At 42.5% G+C, this 17,850-nt stretch overlaps 1 protein-coding gene across 2 annotated transcripts in view; it reads right to left on the reverse strand.

The window, feature by feature from the left end:
* Positions 1–17,850, reverse strand: part of GNAS (GNAS complex locus) — a 123,227-nt gene that overhangs the window by 42,249 nt on the left and 63,128 nt on the right. Inside the window, exon 1 of one of the 2 annotated variants that reach the window (XM_072111025.1) lies at positions 8,431–9,581. The exons of the other annotated variant lie outside the window; for it this stretch is intronic. Within the exon in view, the coding sequence (XP_071967126.1) occupies positions 8,431–8,569 (139 nt within the window). The 5' untranslated portion in view covers positions 8,570–9,581. Of the gene's footprint in view, positions 1–8,430; positions 9,582–17,850 lie in introns of those variants that run through there. 2 annotated transcript variants of the gene reach the window in all.

Consider the following 17,850-nt stretch of genomic DNA (forward strand, 5'->3'; position numbering starts at 1 on the left):
AAACAAGTGACCTTTTCAAATATATGAATAACTCCCCTTACTCGGGATTGGCTGTAGAGGAGCAGGGGGTGTTGATAAGCCAAGTAATGGGTGTTTTCATATATTAATACAAAAACACTTTGGCAGTGTATGTACTATGCTCTGTGGGGACTGGGGGAGTGCTAAAAATGGGTCTCCTGGTGACAGGTTCCGTTTAAGTAAAGGCAATGCCTGAGAGCAGCTCAATGTACAGAGAAAGCTGGATTAAGGGGAGATACAAGGTCATGGTCAGTCTGTGAATCATGGACTGTGCATTGGCCAGATTTAAGGGAGCGATATTCAGTGTATCATAGCGATATATCATACAAGAAGTCCCATCGTAATATATCAATATGATGCTCACAGTACTATACACAGCATTAAATCCAGCTAACACATGGCCCAGGATTCTCACAAAGGTTCATAGAACCCTAAGCTATCTTGTACATCAGAAACGGGTGACACAATAAAAAATGGTGTCTTGCTGAATGCATCAGCCATATGATGACCACTTTCCTGAAGCCAATTCTTCAGTCAGGGTATGATATCCCCCCTTGTATGTGAGATCTCATCTGGGCTAGTAGTTTAATTGGGTAAAATATGCTGACAGCTTCCCTTTAAATCTCATTCACATTCCTTCATATGTTTTCTGCCGCTTGTAGCATTATATGCTGCATGCAGATTTGCATCGGGCTGTCTAAATAAATGGATAGAAAAACCATTGTCTCCATTTTCTCCTATAAAATCTGCACCAATCCATCAGATTTTAAGGCTATTTTTTAAGGTTTTCAGTGACATCCATGAAATCCACATTGTTATGTATTTGTGCATATTTTTGTTATGCAAATTTTAAAACATGAATAATAAACAGAGAAAACTGGATGAATATGAGTTTTGGTACAATACTACGCCTCATATCTAGATCACATGCTTGTATCCTAAGGGAACGGCCACAAGTACCAATTTTTCACAGGGGGGAAAGAAAAACGCATGCAGAATGGTCAAGGATTAGTGTTGGAATTCACCCTATGAATCACAAATGGTTAAAATTTCCAATAAAATTCCATAGAATAAGTTAACATCCTACAAATCTGAGATGTTCTTTCTGTAATAAAAGAAGGTTGCAGGTTGATTGCATTTGAATTTTTAGACATTTTTTGGTTTGCCGTCTCAAGTTTATGTGGCCCAAGAGCCGGGTATGACCACAGTGGCACTCTGCTAAATGGCACAAACAACAGTCAAGAAGTGATGTGTCACACAAGTCAAATAATCCTGAGCAAACACGGGTAGTGGTGCAGCAAGACGAGCGTCCAAGCTAAGGAGGGTTGAGCCAATGTGCAATGAGGAGAAATTCCCTGCAAAGGGTTTCTGAAACATTAATCCTTTTAAAGGGGTTTGCCCATGAAAGAAAATTCTCATATTTCAAACATCACCTAGTGATGCTTATACAATAAAGATTATTTTTACCCTTTACTTTTCAATTTCAATCAGTTTTATTGCGGTTTTAGCTACTATCACTCAGTGATGGTCAGTGTAAACATTCTACAGGGACTCTCTAAGCAGACACATTATGATCCCTGTAGTGCTACAAGATACAGTGTGCTGACAATGTGCTTAGATTATAAGGGTGCAAGGTTTATTTACACTTTTATTTAGCTTCTGAACAATCTACTAGTATCAGACACATAGAAAAAGAGAGGAGACAGATCAAAGATGAGATAAGATGAGATGCCTATATCACACAATGATATTCTCAGCTCTGCTATCTGCCATACCATACACTGTCAGCCCTGCTGTGCCTGCCTCCCTTCCTCTGGATAAAGACCTTATCTTATCTGTAGCTTATAAAGAAAGTCTCTGCATGCGGCCACTTGCCAGCAGGAAGTGTGTGTGTGTCTTTGAATGCAAGGGGAGATGCGATGCAGAGAGGAGGTCAGTGCAGCATCACAGAAGAACAATCTGTCCTGCCCGGCCCTAGACTTCTGATTTACGTTAGGATCATGGATGCAGACGTAATTGTATACACCAGAGCTGATTGGAATGATATCTGTGAAAAGCTGTATTTTTGTTGATAACCGTGAATTAGAGAATGTGTTATTATGTTATATATTTGTGTTATTATGAGTATATTTAAGAATCTTATCTTCGTGCGAATACCCCTTTAAGGCAACTGTACAAGTGATTCAGCGGAATAGGAAGGCGCTATATGAATAAATCTTTATTATTGTTTTTAAAGTTTGACACCTCTGATGTTCATGTATATAGATTGATACCAAGGCAAGCTTTCCGCTGGTGAACGCAGCCACATGTATACAAACGTGGGCCATAAGCAAGGGGAAATTAGCCCATTTTTAGAAGCCCGATTGTCAACCACGGCCGAATACGGATTGCGCTGGTGACAATAGAAAAACAATGCCCTGTGTCCTGGACACAAAGGAAAAACGCGTGCTAGCCACTGTAAAAAAAAAAAAAGGCACAAAAACCCTTTACAAATCTGTGTGCAGAGGGCCCTACACTGCGCCAGATTTATGTCTAGTACTTTGCACCTCCTATCAGTTGGCTTTCTTTATGGTAGCAAACAGCCCAAAAATTTGGTCAAACTCCCATGACTATTTTCATCCAACTGTGTCATCCAAATGTGATTGTCTACAGTTCTAAATCCACAGTTTTTAGAGTGAATTAAGACAAAAGGTTTCTGTTGGAAACTCAATATATTTGCCTCAGTCATAAACACATTATGGCAAAAGTAAGGAGTCTGTGGTAAAGGGTAGTGTGCACCAAAAATTATGCAAATACACAGTGTATCTGTGGGATTTACCGGCCCAAATAGAGAGCACCTCAGTGTATTAGTCCAGTACTAGTAAAAAGAAGAAGCCATGGGGGATTGGAGCAGGCAGATTGGGAGCAGCCGTTTCACGCCTCTCATAGTATGACATTGGAGGGCAAGGGGCAAAGATTCTGACTGACGCTCCTTATAGAGCTCTCTATGGCCAACCACTACAGTATATCTTGCGCATGCACCCCATAATGGGGATTAGTGAGCCATGTCCATCAGGAAATGTGTACCATAATAATCATTCACCTTTGTGATCCAAATACAAAACCATATAAATCAAAAACCATCAGGTCGTGGGCAAGGATGAATATTGGTCAAAAATGTTGAACCTTATTTCATTCATAATTTAACTCTGTAGTTAAAAACGGAGGCAACCTTCATCAACTAAACAGTACATTTTGCTCACATATAGTCAATTTAGGACCTTCACAATCTAAAGGAACACACTCATGTCATTTTTTTCATTAAGTTTAACAGGGTCCATTGTGTTGGTCGTGTTGGACATGACATGTCCTATTAACCTTGGGGTCCCCCCTCCCTAAACCTTACACATAGGCATCCAATCAAATTACTTTTATAGAAAAATCTGCAAGAACAAAAGATTGCATATACCACAAACGGAGTATTCCTCCTACTATATGTCTCCATCCACTGTTACACTGTGCAGTGAGGCCATCCCATCCCATTGTGTGCTGAAACTTTCTCTGCTGCAGTGATATTACATCAGGCAAAGGGAGGGGGAGTGCAGAGGGAGCAGGGTGTGAAACAGAGTAACAGCCTGCGAAGCCAGAGCATGTAGGGCCCCAAAGAACCCTTCAGGTGCATTAGAATAATTTTAATGGTTGCGATTTGAAGGAAGGAGGCAATGGCTAACAAATAGAAGAAGATTACCAGTCAGTGCCTGGATCTATGAGTAAGAGTCCATGATTTATCATGATGAATTTGGTTTTAGATTTCTTTAGTTTTGATCTACAGGAAGGCAAAAACCCCCATATATATCTTATATTAGGGGACAATTCTTTTGCAACCACAAATGTGGCAATCAGAAAAAAAAACCTGGATCAACCCATCATCTCCAGAGGCCCAACTCCCATAGCTTGTAGCAAGCAGGTCACTTTCATTGGATTCTGTCCTAGGTGCAGGTGCAGGAACCAGACAAGCAGGTAGTGCAGCCCTAGTATCATCTTACAGCAAGGCATCTATCTTTCTGCAGGGACCGCAGAAACCAAAACACAAATGCCTGGGTTGCCCCAGATAAAGCGCCACCGGTCATAGCCTATGGAAAAATCTCTACACCTTAATTTGTCTTCTGATCCCAGTAGAATGTGGAAGTGAAGCAAAAAAAAAAAAATAAATAAAGTAAAGGCTCCAATGCAGTAAAAAACATTCACTGGTTGTCAGCGGTGCCATAGGGGGAAACAGACATAGGAAGGGCTATATACTACTTGGGCTCTCTTCCTGGGACAAAATAAATGTGGCTCCTGCAGTGTCTGCATCCTTCCACAGCATAGAAACTTTATAGCCATTATCCGAGACTGTCAAACCGATGGCCTCTGCCACACACGTCAAACGTGGCCCATTTTACGTGGCCTACAAAGTTCAACAATTTTCATTGGAGCTGCTACAGTGGTCCTAGAAGAAAGAGCTGACCCTTCCCCGCAACTTTCTCTCTCCGAATGCTCCTACCAATAACAGTGAAAAGGGTGCAAGATGTTGGGGAATAGGGAAATAGATAATAGGTTGAGAGGAGAATACAGCCATATATACTGAGAATGATACTGACAGGAGAGGCAGTGCTTTCACGGTGAGCCAAGTCCTGTACACGTTATACAGTCTTACAAGTACCATTGGCCCTTTGAAATCAACCACTTGGCTTAAATGACATCTACCACCAGGGTGAAGGACTGTAAACCAAGCACACCGAGATACTGGTGTGTGCCCCCTGACAGGGTCCGCTCTTCTTTTAGCTTCTTATGCCCCGTTTGTTTTCTTAAATGCTTCTAAAATTATGCAAATTAGCCTGAGGGACGCTGGGCTCCATAGGTGTTAACGGAGCCTGGAGCCACTCAGGCTCATCTGCATATTTTTAAAGCCTTTTTTCTTAAAAATAACTGAATAGAAAGCTTGAAGAAGAGTAGATTCTGCTAAAGGGGGCACACACCAGCATGTCATTGTGCTTGGTGTACAATCCATCCAGGTGGTAGATGTCCTTTAACATGAAGTTGACACCAAGGACTTTAAAAATATGCAGAGGAGCCTAAGGGGCTCCAGGCTCCGTTAACACTTATGGAGCCCAGAGCCCCTCAGACTCATTTGCATAATTTTAGAAGCATAAAAAAACAGGGTATAAGAAGCTAAAAGAACATTGAATCCTACCAGAGGGGGCACACACAAGCATGTCATTGTGCTTGGTGTACAATCCATCCAGGTGGTAGATGTCTTTTAACAAGAAGTTGACACCACAGACTTAATAGCTAGGCCACAAAAATCTAATTCTCACTTCTCCAAGCAAGTGACTCTTGCATTGTTCACCGGAATAGTGGCAGCTGTGTGATATTACAGTCCAGTCCTTTTAATTTGTATGGGACATTATGCTAAGTCACCACTAAAAGACTAGTCAGCAGGGTTGACACAAGTCACACTGCTAACAACCCAATATTTATAGCCCAATAGTTAGAGCATTGGCTCTCAATTTTATATTCATGAACAACCACTAAGGGGTCCTTACCATTCTCGGAACATACCAATACTTTATTTATAATCACTCAATGAAAAAATCATTCCCCTCACCAAAACGTGTTAAGGGAGTTAAGGAATTCTACAAGTAAAATCAAACATGATAAACCAGGGGCAGTTACTCATAGATCCAAATCCAGACACAAAGACTGTAGTGATCTTCTTATATTATGCCAATGAGCCAGACATGCTCTGAAGGGTTAGACCAAAGAGCCTCCATGCCCTGGCTTCACATACTGTTACACTGTGAGGAGCACTTTCCCCTTCCCACTGTGTGCCAAAACTTCCTCTACTGATGTGACATTACACCAAAAGGAGAGGGGGTGAAACTATGTAACAGCCGGATAACAGAGGCGGTAACTACAGAAGGGTAACTCTTCTGGCTCCTTAGCATCTTTTTAAAAGTTGATTTTAGAAGGAAGAAGACCATGGATAACAAATATAAGAAGATTACCACAGTCACTGTGCCCGAATCTATTAGTGAGTGTCCCTGGTTTAAGATCATGGATTTTAATTGTGAATTTTTTTTAAAGAAATACTTTTAGATGTGATTTCATTAAATCTACCTACCACAAGAAGACAAAAAAGTTACCCACTAGCAAATAAGAAAAGGAAATCTCCTGTCCTCTAAAACCCTATTAAATTGCTAGGTGCACAGACTACCTAGCTCTAGAGATCTGTCAGTTCAAATTCAGTTGCACAGCATATGATCAGGCTAAACTTTTATGTGGTACTACAGATGGGACAGGACCACAGGGGTATCTCTGCAACATGTTTGAAGGTGCCTGCACTGTGAAGCTGTAGCAAATACCTGCAGAGGAGCGCCATTGCTGCTGCTGGTTATTATGACAGTTATGACAGCACCAGGATGGAATTAATACAAAGCAATACAGCATTTTTCTGCAGCTGACCCAATCCTCTATTCCATGTCTTAAAGGGTCTTTTTTTTTTTTGCCGGCGTACATTACCATGTCTGGAAAAAACGGACACAGTGCACACTGGGCAGATTTCCAGACTGACCCAAGTGCAGAGAATGGGACTCTGAGCATTACAAAGATTTATGATAAACTGAGTCCATTCTACACAAAACAGCAACACCAAACTGTAATCATGATCCTATGGGGAAGAAGGGACTCCTTGCATCATCTATCACTATGACCCAGAGTCCTGACATCTGCACTGCTGGCGGACTATGAAATCTAGCCAGCCGGTGGTCGGTTTTCCATTGACCACTCTCTAAAGCTTCCTGGCTTACAGGAAATATTTATATTGCCAATAACTGGCAGAATGGTGCACCAATGATTGGCTGATCTGGCATCTCCCAGCATTCCCCATGTGTTAGAAGACACCAGGAAGTGTAACGCATGAGGCCCTGGGAATGGTTCTGCACCACTCTTTTTGTGATTTGCAATCTTTGACTTGACACAATGCTCACCTGATACCAAAGCCTGCCCATTGTATATGTCTATCATAAAGCCAACTCCAAAGTCATAACAGCACTTCATATGGGTGAAGGAATAACAACTAACACAAAAAATACAGCATTACAGGACATTTGCCTACTTTCCTTCTCCGCAAAAGAATCTGGTACCACCAAAATATTTCAGGACCCAGACTTAAAAAATCTACCATCACAATCAAACATGATGAACCAGAGACACTTACTTATAGGTCCAGGCACCCTGAATGTGGTAATCTTCTTAGATTTGTTATCCAGACCTCCTAATTTGTATGATTATGCTAATGAGCCTGAGGGGCTTCCCCAGCACCTCTGTGATCTGTCTTTACAGACTGTTACACTGTCTCACCCTCCCCCCTGCTCCCTCAGCACTTGTGCAGTGAGCAGGATGTAGAATCTATATAGATAGAGTTAGGCTACTCTAGATTTCAGCCACAACTAAAAACCTACAAAAATAATAATCCAAAAAGTGCCAGCAGCAAATTTCTAAGCACATCGTCTACCTGGTCCTTGTTCAGCCTGCTCAAAGTGAAGAAGAGAGAGTGACAATAAAGATCAGAAGAAGCAAAAAGACTCGTCTAGCTGCATTCTGGGAAGTGACGGCCATTACAGGTGACAATGTATAGAATATGCGAAGAGATGACATTATTGAAAAAGACAAATATTGAATACGTCTCTAACCACCATTAGAAAAGTATAGGAGATAACAAGGAAAACGCACTTGGATCTGTCCAGCTATGGGATATACAGAACCGGTGCCAGAGGCTCCCTGCACTTCCCATAGTCATGGCCAGTCTACCAAGTGCCAGCGATCCAGCATTTGCAATAGGGATGCCAGACCCCAGATTGGGCATTTACAATGCATCAGGTGAACATGCCCCCAGCGTGGAACAGATCCGTAAACCTGCCAAACAACACAGCATAGGAAGCAATCACACAAGTTCCCAATGGGAAATAATTCCCTAGAATGTCACTAGATCAGTTACTGTAGACTTCAGGAGCCCAGCAGATAAGACTAACCATGTGTATCAGGGTGACAGGATGGGTCATACTGTATCTAAACATGCCCGATCATCCCCTCCCATCTTCTACTGAACACACATACAACATGTGGAGAAGTTGGGGATGAGCTTTCCCACCCCTAGAATTGGGGGTCTCTTTTTGGACTCCTGAGGTGTACAGGCATCTGCCCCGCCAATAATTTATGGATAAATGGGCACTGCCAGCCACAGACGCAGAGAGCCTTGTGGGGGTTATTCCCAGCACCTTGGTCCAGCAGAGGTGTGATACACACATACACTGGAGGGTGGCAGGGTCAGTGCGTGTGTGGGTGCCCTGGCATGCTGGGCACTGTAGTGTGTGCCCCACCCTGCCTCCTCACCCAGCAGCAGCAGCCTGTGCGTGGCCCGGTACACCTGCTTGTCCTTCTGCAGCTGCTTGTCGATCTTCTTGTTGGCCTCCCGCTGCGCCTTCTCCTCATTGCGCTGGTCCTCCGTCTTACTGTTCCCCAGACAGCCCATCCTCCTCCGCCTCCTCCTCTCGTCAGGGCCCCGCTTCACACCGAGCACTCCGCCCGTCACTGACCGCTCACTGCCAACCGCGGGCCGGCCTGCGCGCTCAGGAAACCGCGCTGTGGCCGGAGGAGGCTAAACAAACAAGTAGGCCGCGGCCCTCCCTGACCACCCCTCTCACTGACTACACACGATAAAAATCTCCCCCTCCCCGATAAAACAACGCGACAAAACCGAAAAGCGACGGAGCGGCCTCTCCGTCCCCCCGCCCCGGGCCGAGTACTGAGGCCGCTAGTCAGCCGCGGGATTGTCAATCATGAATGACAGCGGTGCGGGGGTCACACGCCCCCAAATTAACCATTTGCAGCGGCGGCGGGCCCCCTAATAGTGGCGAGGAGAAGGGGGGGATGTCAGGGTGCCTCCCCCTCTCCCTAGCTTCTTCCTGTCTTAAAATGGTGGCCCGGTATCTCCTCCTCTCGGTGTCTGAGCACACGGTGGGGGGGTGGGGGACACTGGGGGGAGCACCCCGATATTGATCGGCGGATCAGGAAAAGAGGGGAGGGGGTAGCCCGCAATGTCACCGGTAGGGGGCGCGGCCAGGTAAATAGCAGGACGTGGGGGGTTGGCCTGGCACTGAATGAGTTAATCAGTCCTCCTGAACAGGGATCCCCAAACCGAGGAGCCCCGGTAGTGAGCCGCCGGGCCCGCTAATCATGAGATCGCAGCGGGGTCACAGGGTGCACGCCAGCACCCCTCTAAAAGCACGTCCTTTAGAATAATCCACTGATTGATGGTATAATCCTGATTATTGGGGTGTCTCCGCTGTGGTGCAGGACCCCCGTCTTGTTGAGGCTCTCCTCCCCCCCGGCTGGTGTCCCTGGGGGCGGGGGGGGTGTTGGGGTGCCCCGGTCCCTGGGTGCTGAAGGCAGGAAGGAGGGGTACCACCGCCGCGGCTACTGCTGCTGCTCCTTGCAGTATTTTGCTCCTATTTCTCACGGCTTGGAAATGAGGGCTGAGACACGGGGTGGGGCAAAGCTCACACTGCACTCTGGGAAACCGCTGCGATTCACATGACGAGGAGACGTCAGGCCTGGAGCTCCAGCAGGCGCCCTCTTCAAACCCCGGACTGCTGTGCTGCCTGCCGGGCCACCTACCTGCTCAGTGTGTTATAGACTCACAGGCTCTAGGGTTATTCATATACATGTGTGAGAATGGCAGGTGCCCCTTGCCCCTAACATCAGGCATCTCTACAGTAACCAGTCTTAAAGGGCTTGTCCAGGATGCAGACACTGTCTTCCTACCTGCAGGGGCAGCTATAATTATAAAAACGTGGAAAACTCCAAAGGGGCATGTGTGGAAAAGAAAAACCACACACACTTTCTCCATTCCAGCTCCTGGATCCTGCATAATACTGGTTTTCAGGCCTCCATCCGTCTGGAAGGTCCAAGGGGCTCATTTCCGCCAATGAATGGCCTCTTCAGACGCAAATGTCATTCCCAATTTCCATGCGCATCACGTCCTGTGTTGTTCCCTGGTCATTGGATGAAGCAGGTCATGTGACCCCTAGAACTTCCAACTGGATGCTGGCCATAAAACAGAAGTAATGGAGAAGGTAAGTATGTGCTCTTTTTTATCGACCTGGCCCCATAGGGGTTTTTCAAAGTCCTGGAAAACTCTCCCCTCAATTCCGCCACTGCGGCTCCTGGTCTCTATTGCATACAGAGGCTGGAGTGGCCACTACTCTACAATGATCATGTAATGTCACTACTGCAGACACCAGCAGAGACTAAAGCCAGAAGAGAAAGAAGGGCACGCTCCATCCAAGACGGATATGTCTGCATCCCAGAAGGTCCCTTTAAGGTGAAATGGACATCTTGATGAAGGGCATGTGAGCCCTTGCCCTGCATGTATGACCACGTACAAAGCTGTGTGTAGACCCAATATTGTGGCCCATAAAACACATTTTGCACTCTGTGCTGTATGGCACCACCATAGGACACATAGATACTACATCCACACACTAAGCCCAGCCAGGTTCTTTCCCATCATTTTACAACCAAAACTGGTATCCATCACAACTTCTTATAGGGCTACAAGAACTAAATGCAGGCTCATTTACAGAAGTGATTCAGCCAGCAAATAAATGAGACCCCTAGGGAGACTCTGGCAGATGAATTATTACAGACCTAAGTGAAATGATGTAACCCCTAGGTGTATTCCTTATATCCCATAGGATACAGCCACTTGCAGCCAAGAGACTCCCTTACACTAACGGTAGAGAAGGATTTCATTATCATCACACACACATCATCTATGGGATTTGTATTGTAGGCCGCATAATGGATTACATTAATGGGCTCCCAGTGGACGGAAACCGGGGCGAATAGGGAACCCTCAAAGAGACTTTCCTAGGCGACAGACTGAAGTGGCAGAGAAAATACCCCACAGAGAATACTAAAGGTGTAATCAGTGTAATATACACATGACTTGTACTAATACCTACTTAGATTCTATCAGTGGGGTTCGTCTTCCAGGTCACTACTGTCACCTTAGGGAGAAGTAAATGAACCTGCTTATGGATATTATGTGAAAAACACAGGGGTGCAGATCAAATTTGCATAAGAAAGCAGAAAAAAGTATGGATAACAAAATGACCCCTATATCATCTCACATGAAAAAAATGGTAGAAGGATCAGATAGGAATATAAATAAGTGTAAAAGGAATGACATTCATCTTTTCTTTGCACCATTATCGCACTCTGTTATTTCTGTCCATACAAAGGAGCCAAGACCTATGGCAACCTGATAAGCAGGGGACAGGTGCAGTAGGACATCTGTAAGGCCATCTGACAATTACTTCTAATAATTTCATTTTAGTAACCAATTCCTAGGCCTTTGCTACCAGTAGTTTCAGTGCGATCACGCAACTCAGACGTATTGCCGGATTGGCGGGCAAACAGCCAATGCGGAAAATTGACGTCCCGTGCTACTAGCCATGGCCATGATTGATGAATTGCATGCACTTTAACCCATTCAGCGCTAGTGTTTCCTTGACATTCTGCATCTATAGTAGGCTTGAAAAATGCAAAAAAAAAGCTAAGCTAAAATAGCTAAGACATTATAATAAACATTATATTATGATTGTATATCTATAGACCCAATTTTATGAAATAAAACCTTTTAATTTGAAAAAAACAAGCTGAACCCTTCCCAATAAAAATGTATATTATAATAAAGTATGTGAACAGTTCACACATAATATATAAATCATGTTCACTGGCATCTTTTTCAACACCTCATCATTACATGTAAAGTTAATGAAAACAAAGATTATAACTCATTCATTGTATCTCTAAAACTATATTTCTACATCATAGCTTTGTAGAATACAGGCGGTCCCCTACTTAAAGATACCTGACTTTCAGATGACCCATAGTTAAAGACAGACCCCTCTGCCCACTGTGACCTCTGGTGAAGCTCTTTGGATGCTTTACTATAGTCCCGGACTGCAAATATCAGCTATAATGTCTGTAATGATGCTTTATTGATAATCCTTGCTCCAATTAGAGCAAAAAAATTTGAAACTACAATTGTGACTGGGGGAAAAAAGTTCTTTGTCTGGATCTACAATTCTAAAATATACAGTTTCGACTTACATACAAATTCAACTTAAGAACAAAACTATGGAACCTATCTTGTACATTACCTGGGGACTGCCTGTAATGATAATAAGGATCCAGCAACTTTCCATTAGTGTACAAATATCTATTTATATTTAACATTGATGCCAAGATTTGGTTTGTCAAAGCCTTACACAAAACAGAACAAAATAGAACAAAAACATGTACAGGCAGTCGCTAACTTAAAGCATAACTTTGATGTTATAATGATTCTTGTCGTCTACAAATGGCCATATCCCCCTTTTAATACAAACAGAACAATGCCAATATTGTGTTCCTCACCCTTTTCTTTCTAGAGTAATGGCGTCTTCTGTTCTAAAGATACTTGTCAAAACTCTTCTTCATATGCAGTGTCTTGAGAGTAGACGAACCTGTATCTGCTCTGAAGCTAAAGTCAAATTGAGGTTACCCTCCCATGATACCTTGTGTTCTCTCATTCAGTAATTTAGCCGAAAATCCAGTTTTAGATTCCTAAAAATAAATCCACTGAACACTGCATAGTGTACATACTGGATATGTATGGTGACTAGCCTGACAACTTAAATCACGTGAAGGACCATGTTATAAGTAGTAGAAACCAGCAGTGAAACAGTTACATGAAGTGTATAGTCTGTGCTGTGTGAGCACTAAAAGTTACCGTAATAGCTTCTCTGCACTGTGCAGAAAGTGCTGAGCAAAACGTGGGGGAAGGGCTAGAACATGAGGTGCAGAGAGAGACACAGAAAGTTACCTAGAATCACACACTGGGGTGGAGGGCCTAATAGGGAACACATAAGATCTTTTACTTCACTATTCTGTGTAGGAGACTTTTGCATCCACACCACTGAACACTTGTGGCTGCACACAGAAGCACAGTCACATGACCTACCCCCTCCTTCCTCCTCTGTGAGCAGGGAACAGCAGCCCCCCCACCTCTTTTAGTCAGTATCTTGTTTACAATTCACATTGTGCACACTGTGGCCTTTAGCGAAGCTCTGTGGATGCTGGTAATTTACTGTAGCCCCATGCTTCAATGAACTGCGTGTAAGTGTGTAATGCTACTGTTATGGAATGGACAATAAGGTGGAAAATGAAAGTACAGACTGGGACTTGGACTAAAGCTAGACTCACCCAGCTGTCCCTACCTACTTTCCTATCATACCCCAGATGGTAGTTGAATGTCACTGTTCCCTTCTGAAGCCAAAGAGAAAACATTGAGACAAAAACAAGTCAAACACAGACTAGTCATACAAATATGAGTGAAAGCCAAGAGGCCAAAGCAGTACAAAAGAGATAAAAAATACATAAAATGCTAGCAAGCTCCAAAGTACTCTTAAAGCAAGCACTGTGAAGTGCATAGACAAGCCTTTTATGAAATATCAAACTGCTGGTCCAGGGAGTGATTGAAACGGTCCCCTCACATCCAGATTAACCAGGAATGGGAGTAGGGGAGGCATCTGTCCATGACAGCTAGCATAACTGTCTACAGCCCAGAGCAAAGTCAACAGGACACAAGCAGATGTGGTGGAAATGAATTAAGACAGCCGGGATTGAAATAAAGCAATGTTCAAACTGCAAACTAAGTACAAAATCACAGCCAACAGCACATCTTCCGCCATAGTTTACGTGCAGAGGATGACATTGAAGTCCAACTGAGCACAGAATTATGAAAGGTGTCCTTGTACTCATGAGAACTAAAAATTTTGAAAATTCAATTGTCACAGAGATAATTCTCTGTTACACTTACAAAATATATACAAATTCAACTTAAGAACAACCTACAGAACCTTTCTTGTATGCAAAGCAGGGATTGCCTGTAATTGCAAACAATGTTAAAACTTACAGTTAAAGGGGTTTCCAATATACTTTCTGTATCAATTCCTCACAGGTTTCTAGATACTGTAGTAGATACTCTACTATAACAGCTTCTATATTTTAGTTCCAGTGGATAGAAATCTGTCCATGTGATGTGATGGAGGTGCAGGTGCACAAGCCGTTATTATCACACAGATCCTATTACTCTCATTGATAATAACGGTTCATATACATTCAAACTAATGTAAAGTAAAAAAAAATAAATATAAAAAATAAGAAATGTAAAATTACTTTCCATACAACAAATAAAAAAATAATTTAGAATGAAAGGGAATCTAATATGAATTATTTGGAGTGTATGGCTAGATATTGTGGGAAAAATTGTAGAATGGATATTACATGTGTGAGAAAAAATTTATATTATCAACCCATAACTTTCTCCACCAAGTTTAGTAGCAAATACAAAGATGTTTGTAGGATCATTCAAAAATATGCACCAATGATGAACCATAATCCTGTCTTAAGGTTAATTTTGAGGGATGGAGTAAGTTGTGGCAGGACTATAGGCAGTTTGATTTTTCCAAGTTTATACAAGGCTGAGGAAGATCGGTTCAATAACTAAAATTTTACGGGGTTGAATGGGTTAATAAACCATAAGGGGGAGTGGGACATTAAAACATTAAACTCAATGTATATGACTCTGGACTAGAATGCCTTTGGGAATACATTTTAGAGAAGATTTGTTTGCTATTTTCTAGTTGTGAACTTTAAAATGTAACTATATGTATTTAGATTTGTGTCCATCGTCACTGCCTTCTAAAGGAGTACAATTTCTTATAAGACAGAGATACCTATGATTAAGGGTTTACTCCTGAAACACGCTGAATGATTTTTCTGGACTTTTTAATCATGCTTAAATAAAGAAAGTTTTTTTCTTCATCCTTTTGCTGCGTGTCTCTTTTATGTTGCGGATTATACAACTGAATTATTGTGAATTATAACTTTTACAGACATACAGTATGCAACAGCACCCTACATTGGCCCATTAATATCTTTCTTTCGGTCTTCAATTCTATTATTTTCTTTTTAAATTTGTTTTATTAAAAGCAGGAGCACAGAAAGAACAATAGGAAAGCAGTCCTTATCGCATTATGATACATTAATCGGGAGTCACATAAGTTAATAATTGTAACATAACAATTCATACAAGTCTCTACAAACACATGTTCCATTTTCTCCCGTACCCCCACTAACTTTTAGTGGATTGAGAACGAAAGCTACGGTGGAGTCTCCACGTTCCAGAGATGGTCCCTGAAGATCTCCTTGAAATAACTCATAACTACAACCAGAGGAAGGAGGCTATGTAAGCCTGAGCCTGAAATGAGGCTAGTAAGGATGGTGGGTGACGGGGAATGCAGGGAAGGGCAGAGGGGTAGATGAGCAAAGGTGAGGTGTGGCAGCGTCTAAGTCAGGAGGCCAACAAGTAGACACAATAGGTTGTATGTCAGATTGTCTGTATTCAGTAGATTGTTGGAAGAGGATCCATGGCTGCCAGGTTTTGTTGAATTTAGCGTATGTGCCATGTATAGAGGAAGTAAGGTCTTCCTTGCGCATGATATTGTTTACCTTAGCAATACACATCGCGACCATCGGTGGAGAAGTCTGTTTCCAGAGTACTGGGATGCAAGACTGGGCCGCAATTATTAGAAAGCGTAGCAGAGATCTCTTGTATGTCCGCGTGGAGACGTCGCAATGGTGGAGGATGAGGAGAGGAGGATCTAGTGTCACAGAATTCCCACAAATTGAGGAAATTAAGCATTTCAAGCTTTCCCAAAAGGGGACGAGGACCCGACAGGACCAGAACATGTATAGAAATTATCCCTCCTCCTCAACGCATCTCCAGCATGTTGTGGGTACCAGCGGGAAGATAGTATGTAGCCTAGTGGGGACTCTATACCACCTGGACATACATCAATTCTATTATACCTGTACAGTTTGTGCTTCTAGGAACCTTGTTTTAATTTGCTCTAGAATGCTTAGGGTGGTGGAGAAGACCGACCAAATCTGGTACACAAGGTGAATAAGATGAGGGGAAGGTCCCTGACAAGCAAATTGAAGGTGATATGATCAGGGCCATCTCCAGGTTTTAGTAGGCCCCTGGATGACAGAGCCTTATGTTTGAGGCCTACTTTCAGGGGTCTGAGATCCTCCTTATACTTTGTTAGGAGATCCACTATTGCATTGCATGGCATGTTAATAGTTAAAAGACACCATCTGTTCTTTACCAAATAAGTAATTTTTGAACTAGGCAATCAGACTCCAAGCTCCAGTTGGTAATATTCTTTGCGATCCATTGAGATAGGTACAGACATGTACAGTGCTCAAGAAAGAGAAAGAACAAAAATGCAACCCTAGCGGAATAAATTCAGTGAGAACGTTCATATAAAGGTGGTCTGGATATTGGTAATTTACTGTAGTGTAGCCCAAGTCTACAATGATCAGCTGTAACAGTGATCAAAGGTGTCTGCAATTAAGCTTTTTTGTTATTCCTGTTTCTTATGTCAACCCAACATTTTTAAAACCCAATTGTCACAGAGACCAAAAGGGTTCTGGTTGGGGTTACAATTATAGAATATACAGTTCCAGCTTACATGCAAACTCAACTTAAGAACAAACCTACAGAACCTATCCTGTACGTAACCCGGGGACTGCCTGTACTTCTTTCTGCTCTTCTGGTTTGATCCCTGCTTTACAAGATGTCCTGCTCAATTTCATTAATAGTTATGCTGGTGCCACTGACTCTTGCTATGAAAAGAAATGGCAAAACCATATTTGTATTTTTCCAGCCAAAAACATTGTTTCTCAACCAGAAAACCACGGCTACGACATAAATAGAAGGTCTAGCTTCATTTCTCAATGGCTATATATGGTCAAAACAAGTGTTATATGAGAATAGAAGCTGTCCAGAAAAATTCTATAGAGCCTCTTTACGCTTACCGGACAATGATGTTGGATGTTTTTGGCTCTGTGAAATAAGTAATTTATTCTCTGCAACCCACAAACAAACTCGGAAACTGTTTATGTACATTGCATTTTATTAGTAGTTGTAAAATAGGTACAAGTTTGCCTACATTGATCATGTGTAATTTAGGTGTTTGCATTTGAAGAATCTTTTGCATGACTATTCTGGAAATGACTTTGCTAATCTGCTAAATGTTTATATGAAACAGGGCATGCCCAGCATGATGTTTACCACTAAGATGTACTTGTTGTTGTTGAATTTTTCACTATTTGTGAATTGCACAAACTTCAAAACATTTACTTGATGTTTTAAACGCTTTGTCTCACTATTCCACCTCCTTGTCAGAAGGGTAACTGGCTTCTCCCTCCAATTTAATATCCATTGTCCACGTCCAGTATTCAAAATGACCTAAAATGGTCAAATATTCAATTATTTTGAGGGACACAATCAATTCTTGGAAGGAAATGCATAAACATGTTAAACTACCCTATTTGATTTCCAAGAATGTGCCTTTTTGGGGTCCGCCGGGATTCCTCACTGGGACAGACAACAAATTTTGGAGGGAATGGAAAATAAAGGGGATAAACACACAGAGGCAACTACTTAGTTCTGAGGATAGAAGCTGGGGCTCCTTCCTGGAATTGTCCACTTGTTTTGCTTTGTTCAGCCAACACTTTCTGCAATAGATACAATTACATTCATTCCACAAATTTGGCCCATGAAAACCAGGGAGTAAAGAGATGATGACCCTCTTTGACTACATTCTATATATTGTAATGAGAAACAAACTTTAT

The sequence above is a fragment of the Engystomops pustulosus genome, chromosome 6, assembly GCF_040894005.1.
Source record: "Engystomops pustulosus chromosome 6, aEngPut4.maternal, whole genome shotgun sequence".
Taxonomy (NCBI): Eukaryota; Metazoa; Chordata; class Amphibia; order Anura; family Leptodactylidae; genus Engystomops; species Engystomops pustulosus.